General features: G+C 40.5%; 1 protein-coding gene across 9 annotated transcripts in view; it reads left to right on the plus strand.

Annotated features, from left to right (window-relative positions):
* Nucleotides 1-21736, plus strand: part of LYRM9 (LYR motif containing 9) — a 34522-nt gene that overhangs the window by 9700 nt on the left and 3086 nt on the right. For 3 of the 9 annotated variants that reach the window (XM_068656009.1, XM_068656008.1, XM_068656011.1), the window contains exons 2-3: nt 2960-3032; nt 21392-21532. In XM_068656009.1, coding sequence (XP_068512110.1) covers nt 21407-21532 — 126 coding nt within the window. In that variant the 5' untranslated portion in view covers nt 2960-3032; nt 21392-21406. Of the gene's footprint in view, nt 1-1035; nt 1156-2959; nt 3033-19848; nt 20003-20117; nt 20181-20237; nt 20379-20551; nt 20692-21391; nt 21533-21736 lie in introns of those variants that run through there. The other 6 variants (XM_068656014.1, XM_068656013.1, XM_068656012.1 and 3 more) reach the window with 6 other exon arrangements.

Raw genomic sequence — 21736 nt, forward strand, 5'->3', positions numbered from 1 at the left:
ATTTATTTTTAAAATCAAGCTACATTTGGTTATATTCTAACGTAAACAGCACCATGCAAGCAGTGTTCCAGGCTGCAGCTGTTTACATCGGTGGTGTTTGAATAACCAGAAATATTGCCAATGTGATGCGTGAAAACGAGCGCTTGGTATTCTGAGACAAGACAAGACACCGGGTCTGTAGCTGGTATAAAACGCGCAGCAAGTTGGAGATTATTGGCTTTAGCCAACTTACACCAGCTAGTAAACATATTAGGAGTGTAATCGCATGTCGGTGCTTCTTTGTACGCTTCTCACAATGTAAAGGAAAGTTGTTTGCTATGGAATAACTTCTTTTAAAGACTTCTATATTTTCAAGGCAGAAGTTAAGGTTAGACCATAAGCAATATTTATCACTAAACGTGATGTGCAGTAACTGCGATTATTTTGTGTTCCCCAAGCTAGGGTGTATTTTGAATAGACTTGGACAGCTTTCTGAGCGGAAGTGCCTGATGCTCTGCTAAGTGAATTATAGAATTAATTGCTGGTTTAAATTTCAGCCCATGGAGAAGTTAATTGCGTTCCTCTTTGGCGATTATATTAGCCACATGTTAACAGCAAAGGACAATGTACTTCTGAAAGGGCATCATAAATGTCCTACTGGGATAACTAACTGCAGACATATCTACAAACTGTTAATTAACAATGCTAAATAAGAGGTTTTCTACAGCACTGATCTAAGATACTTCAAAGTTCCTATCTGCTATTTAGAAAAGAAAATTCAGCTGATGGATGAAAATAACATCCAGGTATTTGTCAGCACTCCGTTCTTCTACCAGAACTGGAAGGCCTCAGTGGGCTCACCACTGGCTTTTAACTGAAGTTGAATCTGCTCTTCTGGGTCCTTGTTTTCAATCTCCTATGAGAAATTTGTCTGTGAACATTTTGAAAGAAGCTGTCTCGTCATATCAGTCTTACCAGGTGTTTTTATTTGTTGTATTTATTAGTTCAGATTATTAGTTCAGCAAAAGAGAAATTTAGTCTTTTTTTTTTTTTTAGGGGTAATGATTGGTTCTTCAAATTCTTGAGGCATCAAGGCAAGGACTAAGCATAAAGAATATGTGCAATAATGAATAAGAACATAAATTTGCAAATTAGAGGCAGAATTCTGCATCTCTGGTAAGACAATTAGGGTGAGAGAGGTTATGAGGGACTCAAATGAAAGCAGGTTGTCCTGTATTTAATGGAAGGGAGAGGCAGAACGGGAATGTGAAGAAAAGACTGACAGACAAAGCAGTGGGTTAGGAATGTGTTTTTGTGGCATGGTTGAACAGCAGCAGGGCAACACTGAGCCCAGGGAAAGGGGCACTGGCTGCTAATGATGCAGGCTGAGAATATGGGTGGCAGCGGGAGCTGTGTGGGTGGATGGCAAAGGCTTTGCTCAGATGCCTTGTAAGAAGGGATGCAAAGGCCTTGGCTGCAAACAAAGCATCTCCTACAATCACAACTAAAGTGCAATTTTGAATGCTTTAATTCTTGGAACTGACATTTTTCCAATTTATATTCCTTCAGTGAATAATTACGGGTGCCCAAATTAGATACTAAAAAATAAGTATCCCAAGCTGTTGTCAGCCATTATGTGACCAAGTTATGATATTCTTAATTGAAAAAATTCTGGATTTTCACCCTTGCCAATAGTTGTCTTTGATCTAAATTCTGTAAATGTCTGCATCTGTAAATCAGATTTTTCAAAAACTTCTGTCTGTCACAGGAAGGCACAATAAATCAACCCAGGTTCTTCTGTCATGGGTGTCTTCAGGGCTTTTGTTTCAAGTTTGTTTTATGAAAGTTTGTGGAGTAGCAGATGACCTGAGTAATTCTTGATCCATTTGTCTTTGGATAGCCAGTACGGTCCTCTCTCAACTTCAGTGAAGTTAACTTCTAACTAAAGGAATTAGCGTTGACTTCAGAGAATTTGTCTCCTTGATTCTCTTATAGTGCCATCAAATATTTGATAAAGCAGGAATTTCTTGTAGAGCCACATGTCCATACACAGTGGAAGGGGGGGGTGAGCTAACGCAGACAACTAAACTGTTACAGAGGCAGGTGGAGAAGAGGCCTGAATTCCCCTGTTAGGACTGAATGTGAGTCATCCAGCAACAACAGCAAGGTGCAACTCCAAAGCAATATGGCATACTGTTAAAATGTTTAAAAATAGTATAAAAGGGAAGATTCTCAGATGCTGTTTGTCTGATATAATGTAGAACATTTATGCAGCGCTGTTTGTTGTGCATTGCTTGTTTTCAGTTAAAATAGCAACTGTCAAGGAAGTCATTTCTAGTTTTCTGCAGCCTTCTGGGAGCTAACTTCTAAAAGCAAGGGCTGGTGCTGCAAATCAGGTATTCAAGAAGTTATTCCTCTGCTCCTTCCTGCAGAAGGGCACTTGAGCGCTTTGAGATGAGATTGCAGCGCTGTGGCAGTGGAATGCCAAATGACCGTGTAGGCCTAGTAGTTCTTGAATTTTACTCAGAAGCTGCTGGGTTGTCCCATTGTTGAAGCATGTTTTTTTCCAAAGCAGTGTTCTGCTGTTACAAATATGTAATTCCCTGTGAAATTGTCATTTTACAAAGTTCTTAGTACTAGAAACTGTGGTTCTTTAAAATAGTTAAGAGTTTCTGCAGGTAAGAAAGTATTTAACGGGAAATATTGAAGCTTTGGTTCCACTCAGTGCTTTGGAATTACTCTTCTTATATTTTGTAGTATATATTTATTAAAAAGTGTTTTGAGTAGATTACTGAAAGCAATAACCCATTCATCTCAAGGCCATGAATTCATGGGTAATGTAACTAGTTAAGTGAAAGCTTATGTGCTGGTAAATTTGAAATGTGTGCTGTGGATGGGCTTCTCTGCACTTCTTTATTGATGGTACTTTAAGTAGTGAGTTGGGGAGAACCAGGTAATGAAAATTGATTCTTCTCTGCAGGTCTCTTGCTTGCTGTTGGACTTCGACAGACCTAATCCGTGAAGATAATTAAAGTTCCTTTGCTTTGAATGCTGTAAGTGATTATTTTTTTTTCTTTTGGTTTTATGGAAATCATTAGGAGCCTATTTGCCCCATGTAGGGAAAAAGGCGAAAATGCAAAATCACGAACAAATGGTAGAAATGGAACTGATGCAATTTGTTAAAGCTGTGCATGTTTGCAGGAGCGATTTCCAAACAGTGTTTTGTATTCAGGAACACCTCTATTTTCCTTCCAGCCATGCTGACAAATACGGTAGCAGAACCTCAATTCTAAATTGTCCATAAAGATGCCAAATGGAGCAATATTTTCATGTGTTTATCAAGATTACAACTGGATCAGTAATTTCAGCATCTTGGACGGAATCTGCTGTTCCTGTGTGTCTTGTATTTAGTTGAGAATAAACACCTGGAATATTGGTATTGTGCCTTAGCCAGAATATTCCCATAGAGTAGTCAGAGGGGGGATAAAACTTGAATGGAAAAACTTTGTTAATGATACAGGGTGGTGGCCCTCACTGTTATTTAGCATAACAGTTGTTTGAGCTTCAGGTGCCGTGATGACATAGCAGAAGACATTTGAAATATGTCCTTACCATTTAAGACTTCTCACGGTAGTAGACCTGCCTGCTTCAAACGCTATAAATGTGGAAGCATGGCTTCTGGAGCATCTGGGGTGTACCTTCTGTAGTATGTGGGATCCAGCAATTGGCCACTGGGCTATTGTGGGGAGGCAGCATATGGGTGGGAGGCTGGAAACCAAACGCAATGTTTCTGACCTTGTTTCAGCATCGCTTTGGCATTCTTAGGATACAGCTCTCTGCTGATTTGATCACTTAAGTATGTTGCTAATGACGTGTCTTATTTCTGTGAGAGTGTTCCTACAGACTTTGGGGAAAAAATAGGGGTATGAAGAGCTCTTTGCATGTGTTTTTTGGTACAAGAATAATAAATGTTCTACGTGCCAGAAAATTGTCTTTAAAACAAAGTTGGAACACATTACATAGCCAACATCTGCACCTGGCATAGTTATTAAGAGAGTATTTGGCATAGATGCTGAACTATTTTCTGCCAAGAGAGCTTGCCGATACAGTTGTTCAGGGATGAAGATGAGATGATGGCTTTTCCTCTTTGGTTCACTAAAACCATTTCCTTGATCAGTTAAAGTCAAAATCTTGTTAGCAAGGAAAATATTTGATTTTTTAGTATCAGAGTTTACTTAATGGTTAATCAGACTATTTATAACCAGCCACACTGAGGTTATTCTAGCATATAATTCGGTTCCAATGGCAGACACATTGCATATGGGTTGCCATTTTGATGGCTTTGAATGGTAATATGACCCATAAAAACCAAAGCATAATATGCAAACTGATTTTTCTGGCCTACTCTGTTCTTGATGCCATCTGCTTTAGGATGGAAATGAGCCTGTTCAAAATGTGGTCTGCCAGTTTTAAGCAGAGTGGTTGTGCCAGTCACAGATGGATTTAAAAGAATAGCCTCATGTAAACAAGAAAAGAAAGGAAGATTCTACCAAGAGCAGGAAGCTCTACTTTAAAGTATGGCTGTTAAATCCTGTGGCCTGTGGAACATCCATCAGACCTTTCTGTGAATACTTCATAAGGATTAAGTAAACTCAAGTGACTTTCTAACATCAAGAATAACCCCTCAGCTTCCAAATGCTGCTCTCCTACCACCACTGCCTTCTATTGCTGTTACCTGTAATGGAGGAAACTGCAGGAAGCTGACAGCAGCTGATCCTGTCAAGTATGTGCAGTACATTCATGCAGCAAAATCAATTACGGTATATTATTTTGTAAGCTTTGAAGAAACGTGTTTTTAATCTGTTATATGAATCCTGCTGAAATTGTTGAATTCAGAACCCGCTATTTCTGAGTTCCTGTCTACGACAATTAACAAAAATCTATCTTGTAGGTGAAGGTGAGTGCCTATCTGCTCAAACTCTACTCAAAACTAAAGTGTTTCGGTTCCTAATTTTCACTGTAGTCAATGAGATCTCAGTCTTCTACTCAATTTGGGAGCCTGAGCTTTGTAGTTTCAGATTCGATGACCTTGTCGTATGTGTAACCACAAGTGTGTCTTGGTACTATTTATAATTCAGAGAAATGCATTAAGTGATTTTCACTGGTGAGGAATATAGACTATATAAGTCTCTCCTTTTTTTCCCCCTCTTTAAATAGATTACATTGTTTGAGCTACAATTTGCTTTTGCAGTAGGGAAGAATGTAAAAGGAGGCACTCATCAATGAATTTCATGTTCTTGACACTTGAACATCCCTCTCAAGTCCTCTTTAAGTCTTTTATTTGCAGGCTAAGTAAACACCAATTTCAGTGATGTCTCATCTACTCCCTTTAATTACTGCTGTTGAGAGAAAGTTTCTGCCGATGCAAATGTGCTATTTTGTCATGTCACATCAAACTGCATCAGCCTTATATTTAGGAACAGAAAGAGGGGGAGGCAGAGACAGGATGTGGCTACAAATGGAACCAAAGGGTTTTCTTAAATACAGGCTGAAAATAGACAATTGAGGCAGTGATGCTTTTTCAAGCATAAATCCATGAAAGGGAAAATCAAGTCTGTGACGACAGAGATGAAAAGCAGGCTAGGGGTGTGAGAAGAGGGAGCTCTAGATGAAGGCATGGGCTGGTGTCAGGGAAAAGCTGATGAACTCATGCAAGCACCCTTTGCATCGACAGATGGATGTGAAGTGGCTTTAGAATGTCAGACCGCATACAGCTGCTCTTCTTCCTTCTGTGCTGGCTAAAAAAGTTCTGATTGTGCTTCTCTCCGGCTTGTTGCAGGGCATGCTACCTGCCCTTTGTAATCCTCTCTCCTTCAGTTCTCAGAGCTGGACTTGTTGGTTGCTTCTCAACCTGACTTATTTTGCTTGGAGAGAGGAGGAAAAAAATAATGCCTGGTCTTCACTACCTCGGCTGTCTCAGCTGAAGCCAGTCACTTGCAGGAACAGGCCTACATAAACACGGCTGGGTTCTCATTACCCGATTATTTTATCGATCTGTTATTACATGCCGCTTTGATCTCCTCCAGGGATTATTCATTAGATTTCTTTTCTCAAAGCATTATCACATTCCCAAGACTAAAACCAGTATGGTGCAGAATGGCTCAGCTTTGTTCAATTCTTTGTGCCTGTTTGTGTGATGGCTGCATTTACTAATATTAGAAGAATTTCTTGTGGCTCTTGAGTCCACCCACAGAATTCCAAATATTTTGTGTGGCAGCTCAATATGTGGAAATTGAATGGTTTATTCACCACTATTTTTGTATGCATCTGTTAGGGCTTGTATCTTACTAGATTATTTGATATATATGTATATTTATATAATATATATATATATACATGTATACTTATATACATATATATATATATATATAGCCAGTGAGGTAACTGAACCAAACAAATAATAGTAAAGATAAAGGAAAAATTTGCTGAATTAACTAGAAAGAAATGGAAGGAAAAACTGTGAGGAGGCAAATAAAATTTGTGAATAATGATATATATTGCATTTCAGTTAAACCACAGTGCAATTATATTAAACCATTATTTTTAAAGTGTACCTCAGAAGCAACTGGTGATTTTGGAGGTAATATTTTTGTCCCCAAGGACAGTCGAAATGCAGTAGAAGTTGAGCAGTCTGTATACTTACAACATTAACAGATGTGAAACAAGCAGGATGTCAAACTGAAGCAAGGCAGGTTGAGATACAACACTCTTCATAGTTAAATATTTTCAGTCCTCCCAGTCTGTAAAAATATCAAATATATTGATGCTGTAATCCAAACTCTTAATTCTTGAATTCTTTACAGCAGGAAAATAACCGCCCATGGTGCTTAATCCATACGTGCAGAGAAGCCTGGGGGGAACAAGGCAACGAGAGGTTTGCCTCAGGCAGCTCATGTACAAGGCTGGGGGCGTGTGGGTGGCGTACTCTAGGCACTCAAGGTGGACAGGCTCAGGAATGGGAAAAGGCAACATACTACCGATCACTCGTAGTCTGAGACGTAAGAGGCTTATGTCTTCAACTTGGTTGCAATATTTGGTGTTCTGTCTAATGTGAATTTTATATTGGTAAATGCACCCTCGGTCCGTGGCATCTGACCAGACTGTAAATGGAAGTGGAACAGCAGCCTGGGTGTGCATCCTCCAGTAGTGGAGGGAGGAGGTGAGAAAGTCCTGTAGAGATTGTGGCAATACTTAAAGCAGTAATTTGTATGTTATTTCTTATTTTTCTTTTTCTATTTTTTTCCCCAACACCTAAGACAATCACACCTAATTATTTTCTTCTCATGACTTTAACTCACGAGAAAATTAAAAAAGCCACAGTAAACTTCATATTTTTATAACAAAAAATGCAGTTCTATTGTACTTTTTCAAAGCAAATCACAAATATTAAATGGGGAAGCAGAAAGATAGCTGTTTGTTTTATAGTTGCTATGTTTATTTTGAACTGAATAAGTCTGGAAAGTACTGGATAAAACTGCAGATCAAATGAAAAGACTCCATAAGCTTTCTCCAGATTGTTCATCAAAAAGCACCCAATTGACAACACTGCAACAAGAAAATGCTTTTAATTAATGTCTTCAGTTAAAGGCAAAGCATTGTGGCTCTCTTAAATATATTATTAAATCTGTATTGTTTAGATAATAGGATGGGGAAAGACGCTTGCACTGAGTGCTGTGTCAAATTCATCAGGGCATGTTTTAATTCTAGTTCACTTGCTGGATTTCACAGCTATTTGTCTGGGTATTGGGGTAATTTGGAGGGTTGAGTAAAGCTAGATGACTGTAATGAACTCATTTTGTCTTTGACTCATTCTGGCAAAAAAAAAAGCGCTATTTACGGGGTATTTTGTATTGTTAAGACTTCTGTTCCTCCTGTCTCTCAAACTTTCTCTGGGCCACTGTCTTTGTGCCATCACCAATAATTACATCAAATTAATTCAGCATAATTGAGTTAATTATTAGCACTGAAGGTTAGCAACATGACTTCAATTGAACCGAAGCTTTTATCCTCTTTTCCTGAGGTTTCACAAAATGTAAACAAATCTGAATCATGGCTGAAACCAAAGGCAGCTCCCTCTCCATGAGGTGCTTTTGTCAGTCAGAAGAGCTGTCCTGCCATGTGCTGTCTGCTGCGATGGGAGAAGCATACTCTGCCATTCTGTATCACCACCCAAATACTTACAAAAAAAAGAAATATGAATTGCCTCAGAACCATTCCATCAAAATCCAGACAGATCAATCACTAACAAATTCAGATACATAGAGGATATCGAAACTGGTTTATCTGGCAAGCATCAAAAGAATTAGGATGTAGATTCCAAAGATTCAGGGGATTGTTTTCTGAGTTAGGGATGCTAGGGATGGATCACTTGAGAGGCATAGTCAGCAGCATGATTCCCTGTATCAGGTACTAGTGTGAGAATCAGAGGATAGGATTCCTGATCCCAGCACAAGCCGCTCCATTTCCCGGAGCACAGTTTCTTTTCAGGATGTTTTTCCTCATACAGATCCAAGAGGCCAGAGTTGGCTGTTTACACATCCATGGTCTAGGCGTAACGCAATGGGATATTTGAATTCTCAGCGTTTGCTATTCTCAACGTTTGCTTTCTGATCTCATCTAAACAAAGGGCATGACTTTGCTGTGACGCTGGATGGCAAACAGCCTTCTTCCACACAGGGTGGGCAGAGGCTGTTCTAGCGCTACGAGAGCTATGCTGCCAGTGGGGCCTGAGCATGTACTGCAGATTTCTTCAAGTCAGTGTTGCTGTGCCATCCTGTTGACATCACTGCAGGTCTGATCAGTGGGCTTAGGAAGCCTATTTAGAATGAACAAAACGGTTTCCTTCCAGCACGCAGTGTTTGCTTCCCTTTTGGAAGCCCATCTTAATCCAGAGTAGGAGAGAAGCAGCAAGGACTGAGCTAATGTAGGCAACAACACATTTAATCCTGTGCTCAAGTACTGTTTAGGCCTGCATTTCAAAGATATTACACTAGCTAACATCTGCTACCACTTATGTCAGCTGCAGATTTTCATTTCTTCTCTAATAGGGTCAACTCATGAAGCATGGGAATTAATTGTCAGCCCGTTCTGCAGCCAGGTACCGATCTGAATGATGGAGTCCTTCAACATTGTTGTCTCAAAAGAATGCCTCATAATTTTCAAAAATAAAAATATCTAATGTACAGAGGTGAATCAGCCCCAGGAGGAATAGGGAACACATGGGTCTTCCATCCGAATCACGGAGAATGTGCAAGTCTCACACAGCATCTGGCTTCATGAGGAGCTCTCCCGTGGAATCCCCCTGCAGCCTTGTCCTGGAATGAAAAGCCACTTACTGGGCTGGGATCCCTTTCTTTGCAATAAGCTTATTGAAAGCCATAGTTTTCCTTGTTTTTCTTACCAAGCAGGTGGTCTTTCAGTTAGGCTAGGCCAGGGAGAGTGACAGTAAAATTTCTAGGAAAACTTGAGATATGGCTTTAAGACCTCTCGAATATTCCTAAGATATGGTGGGCATTTGGCCACGTGATTAACTGTTGGTATGGTAACAATCCCTGATTAGTGAACTGTGCAAATTAAAATCCCCCTTAAGAGGCTAAACACTCTCAGACTTAAATGTTCTGTAACACTGCTGCTTGTAAGCATTTCTCCCATGGACGGGCCTGTATTTTGCTCAAGGTGCTGTGGGTCAAATTCATCTGGAGTACGATTCTGCCACTGGCAGGGTTTACACCAGGGAAGGTTTGGGCACAGGTCGTTACTTGGATTGAGGGCAAAGGACTTGAAGATGCTAAATTGCAGCAGGTGGGGGTTGGGATAATGAGATGGCAAGTTGGTCTTCGTGCTGCTGTAAAGGATGATATAAATTAGGAAGGACGATCACAGGGCAAACCGCAGATACCAGGGCATTGTCCGAGCACCATTGTGATTAGTTTGGGATTGCGTGTGTGGATAGGATGAGTAAGGTGGTGCTGCAGTACATCAGTAAAATAAGAAGTTACACTGCAAAGCCCTCCTGTTGTGTAGATTTTATTCCCTTGTAGGCTGGGTGTGGTATTTGCACTGAAGGAATGCTGAGAGGCCTACTTTGGGCATTCTTGGTTTTAAGTAAAAAGCTTATATTAGCCTTTGGTCTATAGTGAGAGTCGCGGTGACTTTGTTGCTTTTTCTCAAAACCTGACTCTTTATGCTGTCATCACTTTGTCCTCCTATTGAACTTGTGCACTTCTATTTTCCCAGTTAGAGTCCTTTCTACACTAAGTGGTAGCAGCTTGTTTGAATTACATGTTTTTACTCTTTTGCTAAAAAAATAAAATAAGATAAAGCAGGATTGCTTGGGCAAAATTAGCCTATCTTAAAACAAAATTAAAATTAATTTTGTACCAGTTTCAGTCCTGAATTGGATCAGGAAGTATGACAAAAGCATGTGTAAAATTTGCCGATTCTTGAGGACCTACTTCTTCCATACTTACATGACCCATCATTTATAAAACTAGCGCTTCACTTAAAGACAGCATGCATTCATTTGCACCCTTCAAAAGACCTTTCCTACCTTATGCTGCTAACTGGGTATCCTTGTGTTGTGTTTAATTGGAGGCTTCTTCAAAAATCTTCAGAGATTCAGAAAATACTAGAAGGTGATATACGCCTATAATTACATCCTGAAAGTTGTTATACCAACTGTCACAACTGCACTAACTGTAGGGAGAGCCACTGGTGCTGAACTGGAACATGTCAAAGTGCAATATTTACAAGAAAGAGAGGAATGAACAGGCAGTTTTGTTTTAAAGCTGATGGTAGCAAGATCCAATTCAATTCATATTCAGGCATGATCTTGCCTATAAATACTTACAGATTTGGGCAGTAAGAACAAAATAAGTGTTGACAGCACTTCACTGAGCAGTTTACAGCTGGGAGGATAAAGTTCTTACAAGACTGCCTTTCAGAATTTTCTTTGCGCTTGGAAAAGTCACTGTTGGGAGAAAAAAGTGGAGAAGTTTGCATTGTACCTAAGCCAGAGAGATTCCTGTCTATTCCTCCATTGCTGCCCAAACTTGGCATTGGGTGAGCATGCTACAAAGAATATTTCTTCAATTAGTCTAAGCACATTCATTAATTATCCCCAACTGGGTAATCTGGCCGAAGTGTAGGAAGCGTGTTTCCTCCCTGGTGCTGGATTGGAAACATCTCTGCCTAGTGGCGTTCAATAGCGCTAAGCCTAATGCCGGTGCTGTCACACTGCCCGAGGCATGTCCAACCACTGGTGATTCCTTGTCACAAACCAGGTCCTTGGGATGTGTGGTTTAGCCAGCTGGTAATCTCCTGTATTCTCTGCTGATGCGCTGTAATGCCGCCTTTACAGCGCTGTCCTCAGCCCCCAGAACGTGCTGCTGGTGCACTCTCCTTTGACATTGCTCGATGTGCGAGGCAGAGAAGCAAAGCACAGAGCAGAGGAGAACAGAAATAGAAGTGAACAGAACAAAAATGTCTAGCTATCATCAGTCATGCAATAAGACATTACAGATCATATTTAGAAAGGACAGAACTCACAATAATGACAGGCCACAGCTCGTCAGAAACAATCACATCAAACCAGCAGATCTTAATAAAAGCTGAGCATGCTGGAGAGATGTGTTTATTACAATGGGATTTGAGCATTGTACATGCTCACCCATACAAGAGAGTGTATCTACAGGGCAGGCCGCTGCCCAGAGCTGCAAGACATTCAATAATGCTCTGAGTGAATGTGATTTGGTCGGGACGGACGTTTGCTGGTTTGCCTAGGGCAGCAGAACCCACAGAGCTGGCCTTGAACACAGCGCAGTAGTCCCTCTCCGGTGACTTTCTAGGGAATAAAGAAAACACATTACGGATTAATAACCAGAGAAGAAGGCAGTTACTTCACTGCAGCAGGACAGCTCTGCCACTCTGCTGCAGGAAGTTGTAAATGTATTTTCACAAGGAAGCTGTGAAATGTGGAAGGGAAGACTAATGTAGCCACGTACAAAGACCAAAAAAAAGAGTGAGGATCCTAGCGAGTAGCAGCAGTCTGCTCGGGTGTCGTCCTGGCCTGATGTCAGATCCTGAGCCAAGATGTTTTGTGGTTAAAGAGGTTTCAAGAGGCTTCCAATTTCATTCTTATTTTGGCAGCTTGATTATTACTTCCCTGCACAGAACATTTTTCCCGTTGCATTTTGCACAAACACCAATTCTGGAATCGGTATTCGTGCTGTTGTAAGTGGGCCCAGCAATGGCATGATGAGTCAGGTTACAGAGCAGGGCTATGAATCTTTAATATTAGGTTCACTATTTATTTTCATTTTCTTTTTTCTTTTAGAGTCTATTATTGGGCTCTTAGATTTATGTTTTCAAGGAGGACAAATAATTTTGACAACTTAGATAATTGTACATGTTCCAAGTTCAGCACTGAATTCTCCAGATACCTAAAATCACAAAAAAATACTTTTTGGAAAAAAGAGAACAAAACAAGCTACTTCTGTTGTGCTTTGTGAGCATTCATACAGCCGTAAATATTCTGAAGCATTTTCCTAATTAAAACTAAACTAATACTGCTGAATAGATGCTTTGCAAGAGTTTTTCCTTTTTTGTTTTTTGACAAGGTTTGATTACTCAATCCTATTTTGCAAAATGCACTGTGTACATCTCAGAAATTTTTGATTGAGTTCAACCAAAGCCTACTAACAGCTGGGGAGACAGCGTGGTTTCCTCGAAGACGCAGTGGGCTCAACTGGTAACAGAATCTGCAGTGAGAGCATCAACACTGCTACCAGCTTTTGGACCACGGGCACCCTCAGTAACTTAGAGCCAACGGAGAGAAATAGAGTCGTACGTTCCCACGTTAAAATGGTAAAGACACAATACTCTGAAGGAGTAAGGAAACACACACCCAGCCTGAGTGTGTGGGGTGAGCGCAAGGGGGAACAACCTTGAAACAGCAGCAGCTCAGGTAGTTGAAGCTTTAACTCACCTTTGAAGTCTCTGAAGCCCAGTTTTGGTGGCTGTTTAACTGTTCTGGAGGGATTGAGGTTGCAAATGTTGAGCCATAGGGATTTGCTTGAAAAACAGTCGCAGTAGCAGGAAAAAAAAATATCTGAGAGTAGTGGCACAGTGTTGTATCGGTATCATGGGTTCAGGTATTCACAGGGTCAGTTGACAGGCGTGCTAATGCAGAGTGCAAGATTAATTGGCTTTGGTCAGCTTTTGCTTCACTATCTGAATATCATTATCAGGAATGTAAATGATTATGCTATGCAGCGAAATGCCACAATAGTCTCAGTGTCTCCTTTTATACTTGTCTCTTTTTAAACAGGGCTTTATCTAAATGCAAATGTGATTTCAGCCTTCTGATTAGGGCATTATACAGTCATCCATTCCAGAAAAGCACAATTAGTGGATTATTTTGTTTCTGACTCAACAGTTCTTGGTTTAGATAGTTTGTTTGTTGTACTATGCATGAAATTTAAGTTATCACAAGGAGATTTACAGTATTAGTCACAATTACAGCCAGATTTTGTGAGGTTGAGGTTTTTATTTTTCATGGCAGATAAAAATTTTAACATTTGTGGAGTCTTTTTTGGAACAAAAGCATTAATGCAGACTCTTACTATGCCTTATTGTCCTTTTTGTGCAAAGTGAGGGGCAAATTAACTATGCAAATTCCGTGATGTCGTGGGGTGTACAAGTACAGAATTCAGTCATACCTCTTCTCAGGATTTATTCAGTGTTGAATTGTGCTAAGATACCGTGGCACTGTATGAGAACCTAATGGTGGGTCAACTCGTAAGATTATTTCTGATTAAACAACTGTGTTAGTAAAATTGCCATCAGTTTTTCCATGTCCTGATTTCCAGTGAAGTGAGATAAGAAAGATCCAGTCCAGTTCCCCAAGGCGGTTGTCTCCCAGCTGTGATAACATGGCAATGCTTAGTTGATGCGGAGTTGGCTGAGACAGGAATGTGCAAAATCATAGTTGGTGGGACAGAGTACTTCAAAAGCAGTTAAAACTGTGTATGCCATCTGGAAGAGAAGAACTGTATTGCACAGTAGAGCTAGGATGCTGGAGGCAGCTCAGAAAGGTTAAAAGGGGGAAAATAAGAAACCAGGGAAAGAGAAAGACCTGTCCAGATGACATTTCAATATGCCAGATCGTAAGAAGAATTTGATTTGATTTCATGGAAGCTGGATGCACATATAGACAGGAAAAGAAAGAGTATTAGGTTCTAATAAAGTATCAAATGTATTACTGCTTTAGGGTTTTATACAGCTTTTCCAGCCAGTAGGCTCTGAAATCACGTTAGATGCTGTACGTGGAGCTCACAGTTGAGCATTATGGTACATAAAAAGTTCTAATTATCTTTCTACAGTTGCAGACTGAGGCACTGAATACACTGAAGTGTATTCTTGAAATTACAACGACAATGTTGCAAGATTGTGGTGGTCCTAAAGTGAGCAAAAGTTCCAAGAATGCCAAGAAAACAACTAATGTATAGGAGAACTTAATCCAGACTCAAAAATTAGCCAAATAGTGTTTGTTTTTTTTTAATGTACACAATCAACAGTGGCTGTCACAACTTAGGTAACTGCGGTGACGATACAGAGAATGCGTTTCAGCACTCTGAAACACAGCTCCCGGTACCCCGACAAGGTAGCAGTGGCTCGGTGCCACTGGTGAGGTGGGGGGGTCCCTGGGTGGTGCCGCGGCTGCAGGGAGCAGGTGGAGCCCCCTGGAATTACGGCGCCCTTCACAGCCTGCTCAGGGTGGTACAAACACGGGGATGCCTGCGTGCTCAGAAAAATACGGGGTTTTGGTGGTAAACTCCCCCGTGAAGATAACTCATGTCCCAAAGGTTGTAAAATTTGTGACGCTGTGGATGTATGGCAGCATTCAGGATCACTTTTTCTTTCAGTATAGGGCCTTCCTGTAGTGAAGGTTTGATAACTAGAACTGGTGAAAATGTCAAATTTCAAATCCATTACAAAGTCCAGCATTTGGGGGAAAGCAGAAGCAATTTTTCTGAAATTTCATGTGTTGGTCACATGATTTGAATTTAACAGTTCATCGTGTTCCTATGAAAAATACTGCAGTGGCAAAATCATAATTATCTAAAGTGAAACACGTTTTCCATTCCATCGATCAGCTTAATCATTCCATATTTGTATGTTTATGAGACTTTGGTTTCCTGCTCTCTCCCGTAGATGAGTTTCTTTATGCTGAAGCAGGCTGTCCTCTGCATTCCCAACACATAAAGAGTCCGTGCTTTTGCGACAGGAAATCTATAGCACCACTTAGGTTTAATTAGAGCATGGTGACAGATAGGACTTCAAAGCCTAGAAACAACTCAACAAATTGGCCTTACTCCCAAAGCATGTTTTGAGGTGTGCCTTGAACTGGGATTCAGTGGGAATATGGGAAATACAGGCTTAGGAGCTGAAGGACAGTGGAACTGTCCCAGTTCTTACCAGGATCAAACCAAATGAACCTGTGTGTAAAGATAAGCTCGCGTTCAGGTCAACAAAACACTTTTTCTATTAAAGCCTGAATGTCGGTGCTACAGAACATCCACAACTGCTGCTGAAGGAAGGAGGAAAGGGAGAACAGTGGCTGGAGCCAAAGCTGTGCTGTATGAAGCTGGTTTAATCCTTTAATCTCTGCCACTCACTGTCCTGTAGGCAAGCAGAGTGGGGTTCTGGTGTGTCCGCGAGACACGGGGAGACCCTCTGGGTACGGGAATAGAACAGATTCAGAGATGCACTGCACAAATGGCTGGCTGCAACACCTCTACATCCTGAAGCTCCAGTAACTCCGAGGTCTTGCTTACCCTGCACAATTTCACATGGCTAAAAAAACCTTAAGGCTGCCAAAGAAAGTCAGCGTGTATGCTGCTGGACTTCTTGACTTCTTGGTATGAAAGAGAAGTGAAGCTAGATTTTGGTCCAAAACATAAAATCCTGTTCTTCTCAGTTCTTCTGAAACAGAAACATCAACATCTCTAAATTGAATGGTGTTGTGACAGAATCCCTTAAAATCACAGTGTGTGTCAGGAACATTGCTCAGTCTAAATATATTGTTCTCAGTTTTTTTGTCACCTGCAGTACAAAATGTAAAGGGAAGAATGAAGTGAGGGGATTCAGCATGATGCTTGTGCAGTAAATGTTTATTACAATATATGATGTGAATTAGTAACCCCAAAATAGTTTAAGTAAAAAGATAACAAACACCAGGTGAATTATTTCAATAATTCTATTTAAATAGTTGGGGGGAAAGAGCCAGGTGTTCAGTGAAACTAAATTTCCTGAACAGGAAAGCAAAGCAAAGGCATTTGCATAATAAAGCAAGCTTTGTCCAAGGTGATTTTCCTGAAGTTTCATTTGCATTTTCACTGATAGCTGGTAGGGGAACACAGTGATACGGCTGAATTGAGTGCTAGCAAGAAACTGAAGGAGAATCTTCTTTGAAGGTCCGTTCATATTAGAAGGGTTCCAGATTTGTTAAGAAAACAACTTCAGAGAAGTCAAGGAAGGAAGTCAGTGCTGAGAGTGATACCGAGGGTGGAGTGAAAGGTGCATGCTGCAGGGTGCCCCCGGCTCCGAGTGCTGGCAGCCAGCCCCAGGACTGACCCCCCGCTGGCGGCTGGGGAGGCGATTCTCAGGGATATGCACAGGCTGCGCTGTGTGCACTTTAACTTCTCTTTTTTCATAAGTACAAACTCTTTGCTAATAAGCTTGATATGATTATATATCAAATCAGTGGCCTGAGGGTAAACTGATTAGGACTGAGTGTATCTATTGGCAGTGGAGCTGCAGGTCTGCACACACCAGCAGCTTACTCGCAAATTGCTTAGCTCCCGGAGCCTGCCTGCTTAAGCTCATTGCAAAAAGTTTAATTTGGGATGAAAAGCAAATGAGGACTTCAACACTTGGAAAGTAAATAAATCAGCTGGAATATTATAAAATGATGTAGGTGCCCAGTATGCCCAAGCAAAACTGAGGTCACAGACATGGAATCGTTCTACTTAATTTAACCTTGTAACTACAGGCGCTGTATCATAACGCTTCCTTCTGCATTTAGTGGGAGAAAGGTAGGGAGGGATTCAGTCTGTTTTTTCGGAGCTGTTTTTTTGGAGTTTATCTTTCTGCTGGTTGGACGGGTAATACAGGGATCCCTTTACAAACCTTGGAGTGTAATCACCTCATTTTACTCAAATGCCAAAGGGAAATGAATTCAAACCAAATAACTGCATGGAACTGATGTCCAGCATAGGTTTCATTGCAAAGAGAAAGTGATATTTTAGAGAAAAGAATGGAAGAGAATGAGATGAACATTCCTAAGCCCAGGGGAGTTCTGATCTGTATTTTAAGCTGAACTTTTTAGGGCAGAGCCATAATTAGAAAATCTCGTGTGCTTGGAAAATGGGCTGGCAAGTGGGGTAGTCAGACTGAAACCATTTTGAGAAGCCAGCTCGTGGTCTCTATTTCTGAAGTTTTGTAAAATCTTTCTGCCTTACGTGTTTTGTTTTTGTTTTTCCTGGACAGTAGAAATCCTGTGGTGTGTGAGGATGAATGATTTTTGTTACACAAATACGAGAGAACAGAACTGGAATCAAGCAAGCAGAATGAAAAGATTGCAGTAGCGGTAGAGAGCCAACTTATTGTCCTCATGATGGAAGAATAGTTTTCTAATTGTTCATGAAACCTAATGGAAGCCATATTTTGGCTGTAAATAATTCTCAGGAGGGACCATTGTGAAGTCTTACCTCATCTCTCTTACTTTACTAATAGAACATATCAAATATTCAAAAGCAGGCACACCCTAGGAAGCTCAAAGTGCACTAAACCACTTGTCAGTTTTGGATACTAGAGAAAGATGGGACTGTCCAGAGGTTTTTCTGGCACATCACTGACCTGTTGGAAGCTAGTGCTGATTTATCCTTGGTACGTGTCAATTGTGAGAGGAGAGGATAACAGGCAGAAGGTAAAGATTATGAGGACGGAATCCAAGAGCCAAATAATTCAGGTTTTCTTACCCACAAGACATCATGATATTACACCCAACCATGGTGAGAGAGGGGGGTTTGAAAATTAACTCCAGTTAGCATCTGCTTCTGAGTTACTGTCTTAAACATTAAATTCAGCCTGCCTTTTGTCTCTTTGGTGTGTGTTAGTTTTGACACCAGGTGGGGCACTCCCAGCACAGGACTTCTCATTGCTGCATTTGGCGTTGACATCACCCATCTCTCCGCCTGGGGAACGATCCCTGTCTATTCTCCTTCAGATCCCCCGAGTGACAGTGCTTTCCCTGGGGTTAATTAAGGGAGTGTCCAAGCTGAGCCTTGTGCAGGTTGCTGGCCAGCCGTGTTGCATTAGCTACGATGGGAAGTTACCCCAGCCGTGCCAGTGGCTTACAGATCAGGGGATTTAACTGTCGTTTTGTAAGTGCTTTTTTTTCTAACGTTAATGGTAGAGTCATGGTAAACAGCACCATAGATTGATCTTACAGCTCTCTGCAATCAAAAAAATTATATGGCATATTGGTAACAAGGTGTGGGTAAAAGGCCAGTTTGGAGTTTTTAAGGGGGAAAAAAAAGCCTGTAGCCTAGAATTACAACACTTAAGGGTGTTTTTCACTAAAGGGTTAATCGGTGTGTTCTATTGTATATCTTTACATTAATTCTAATAAGTTACATCACATAATTTACATCAGCTCATCAGATAGTAACTCTGCAAAGTACTCCCCTGAAACTGCCGTCTTTTTCTCTTGAAGGCTAGAAAAAGGTTTTCATTCTGAAGTGTCATCAGAAGCTTTCTTCAGGGCTTCCATGGCACCCACCATTAGCCATGACTCACTATTTTTTAAGGACCTGCAGAAACAGTGTTAAAAAACTTGCCTGTTGATAGCAGCTAAGCAGGTGGTGAGCTATGTTGTGTGCTCTATTAGGCTCCACAAAAACATGTTCGTATTACTGTCACCTCCTCCCCATTCCCATCCCACCTGTTTGGCTCATCTGCTTCATTCTGCCTCATCTTATGACTTGTCATTAGTCTGCCTTGTAAATTCTTTGTGGCAGAAACTTTTTCGTTAGACATATATATATGGATATACAGAGAGAGGGACTACCTACCACGACCAAGCCCAGGTTCCTGGCTGAAAGGTATGGGCCCGATCCCAGTACAGAAAATAACGCTGATATCATGAGGCTTTTTCTTAGGCATCTTCTGTAGACAAGAAGCTCTGCCACAGGAACAGCTCTCTCTCATTTTACAGGATTTTACCTATTTTTGAACCTAACCACCTTTCGTCTAATTATGGCAGCATGGTTTTCACCAGTCTTTCCCTAATGAGCAGAAGCAGCAATGCCATGAGTCGCTCAGATATAGCCTTGTACTGTGGCTTGGTGCCGTGAGTAAAGCAGCATTGTAGAGGCCCACCCTTCAAGAATAGGGCACATAATGTGTTTTTCTCATAGAATTGTTTAATTTTCTTCAGATAGAAGAATCATTCATAACCAGCATGAGTGTACACTAAAACCAGGGTATGAATAGAACACGCAGAAGAAACTCCCAGGGCCAGAGCAGTGAGCAAATGTTTTTCTCTCTCCCCTTTTATCATAGAATCATTCAGGTTGGAAAAGACCTCTAAAATCATCTAGTCCAGCCTTTAACATAATATTACTTGTTGTTTTAATTTTAATTTACTGGCCATGTTTTTATTGTTGTAAAATTACTTTACGCTTTTAATACTGTTTTTAATAAAATTCAGTGGATATCTTGATTTGTGTTCTTAGTTTTCAGCAGCTAAAAAACGTGATAATGGCTCCACTACCCAATGCTAAATTTGTTCAGAACTCCTTGCAATTACTTGCTTTTCAAAGGTGCTTTGCAGTGAAGGTGCTGTATCAGAGCTGACTGACGCTCGGAAGTTAAGTACATCAGCTCTGGGCACTGCAAGGTCAGCAGAATATTTTGTTGTCTCAAGAAGAAAACTGGTATTTATTTCTTTATGGCTGTGAAATTTACATATTGGTCACTTCAGAGACAGAAGTTTTTGCTTTATTTCTGTCCAGATCTGTATGGCTGATGCCTGGCATTTTGCTTACATGACTCAGGGGAAGTGAGCAGAGCAGCTGGTATGTATGTGCCTATTGGGCAAGTCTGGAAATTCCGGACAACGTGCAACCCAACCAGACTTAGAGATCTCCGGAGGTCTTGACCTAACGTTTTCAAATTCCATTGAATACGACATGTAGGCAGTAAAAGAACGTATGTAGGGATATTCAGATTCATGTGTAACAGTCCCATGCATTAGCTTTAGAAATCCCATCGAGGTAGGCCTACTAAGTCTTGTACTATCTTGTGTTACTGCAACTCTTCATGTGTTTAAGTCTGTCATTGCTCCTGTCTGGGCACTCCTGTGGCTGCACGGGTGGAATGCTTGGGCTGTTAGCTTGGAGGTGTTGAACCTGGTAGCCAGTGCAATCTGTGAGATGTAATTAACTTCAGGTAAAAAGCATAAAATTCTCATCTGGAACCTCAGCAGCCCATGCATGAGATGCTTATTGTGTTATTCTACTTGGAACTAAATTTGGCCAAAGAAATTACTTAAAGGAAGCAAAAAGAAAAATAATATCCAAGTGATAAGTAAGTATGATAGTGGGTGCTAAAATGACTTACACCTACTTCATTATTTAGTTACTTATGTATTATCTTTATTCTTAAGAGTAATGATGTAAAAGTGCTTTTTTCCAAATGTTAATTTAGTTCTCTGCAGATGGTAACCATCTGTTAAATGACAAGTCATTTACAGTATTTGATTAGCACTTTATATAGCTTGGGTGGACTTACTGTTACAATATGTAAGTATAGTTATTGAGGTGAAACTTGCTAGATTTGTTCTTTTCCTGTTGCTGTTCCAAAAATGAAAAAATTCAAAGCTAATGTTAAGCCACAAACCTCAGCCAAATACAAGTAAACAGATCTCTTGGGGGCTGCCAATACTATTCTGTTTACTGTAGGTTTTTTTTCTTCTTCTTAAGAGAAAAAAAAAAGTATTAAATTGCAACACAGCTTAATATTACTATTTTAAAGTGATTTTCTCTGCTTGAACTGCACACTTTGTTTTTTCTACTTTGATCGGTGACAAATAACCACAATTTGTCCATAAACTAAGCAAGTTCTGCTGTATTTCATGTTGTTTTCTTCTAAAGATTTTTTCAAGTTTCGCTGCTCAATTTTAATTTACTGGCCATGTTTTTATTGTTGTAAAATTACTTTATACTTTTATTGCTGTTTTTAATAAAATTCAGTGGATATCTTGATTTGTGTTGTTGGTTTTCAACAGCTAAAAAACGTGACAATGGCTCCGCTACCCAATGCTGAATTAGTTCAGAACTCTTTGCAATTATATCGCTACCTGCTTCGATGCTGTAAGCAACTTCCCGAAGAGAATATTCGTCAGCATTACAGACATGCAATCAGGCAGGTGAGAAACATATTTCTTTTCACTGGTGGAATTCAGAGTTGTGTGGTAGTTCCTTTTTTGTTTATTTTCCCCCTATAGTTTGGACCAGCTTCTTTTAACTTTGGGCATGTAAAACTTTCTGTAAGCTTGAAAACCTTTGTGGATTCAAAGGGTTATGCTGGGAGTGTGTGAAGGAGCATTTCTTTTCGTCTGCTTTGAGTCTGA

This window comes from Anas acuta, chromosome 19, assembly GCF_963932015.1.
Source record: "Anas acuta chromosome 19, bAnaAcu1.1, whole genome shotgun sequence".
NCBI lineage: Eukaryota > Metazoa > Chordata > Aves > Anseriformes > Anatidae > Anas > Anas acuta.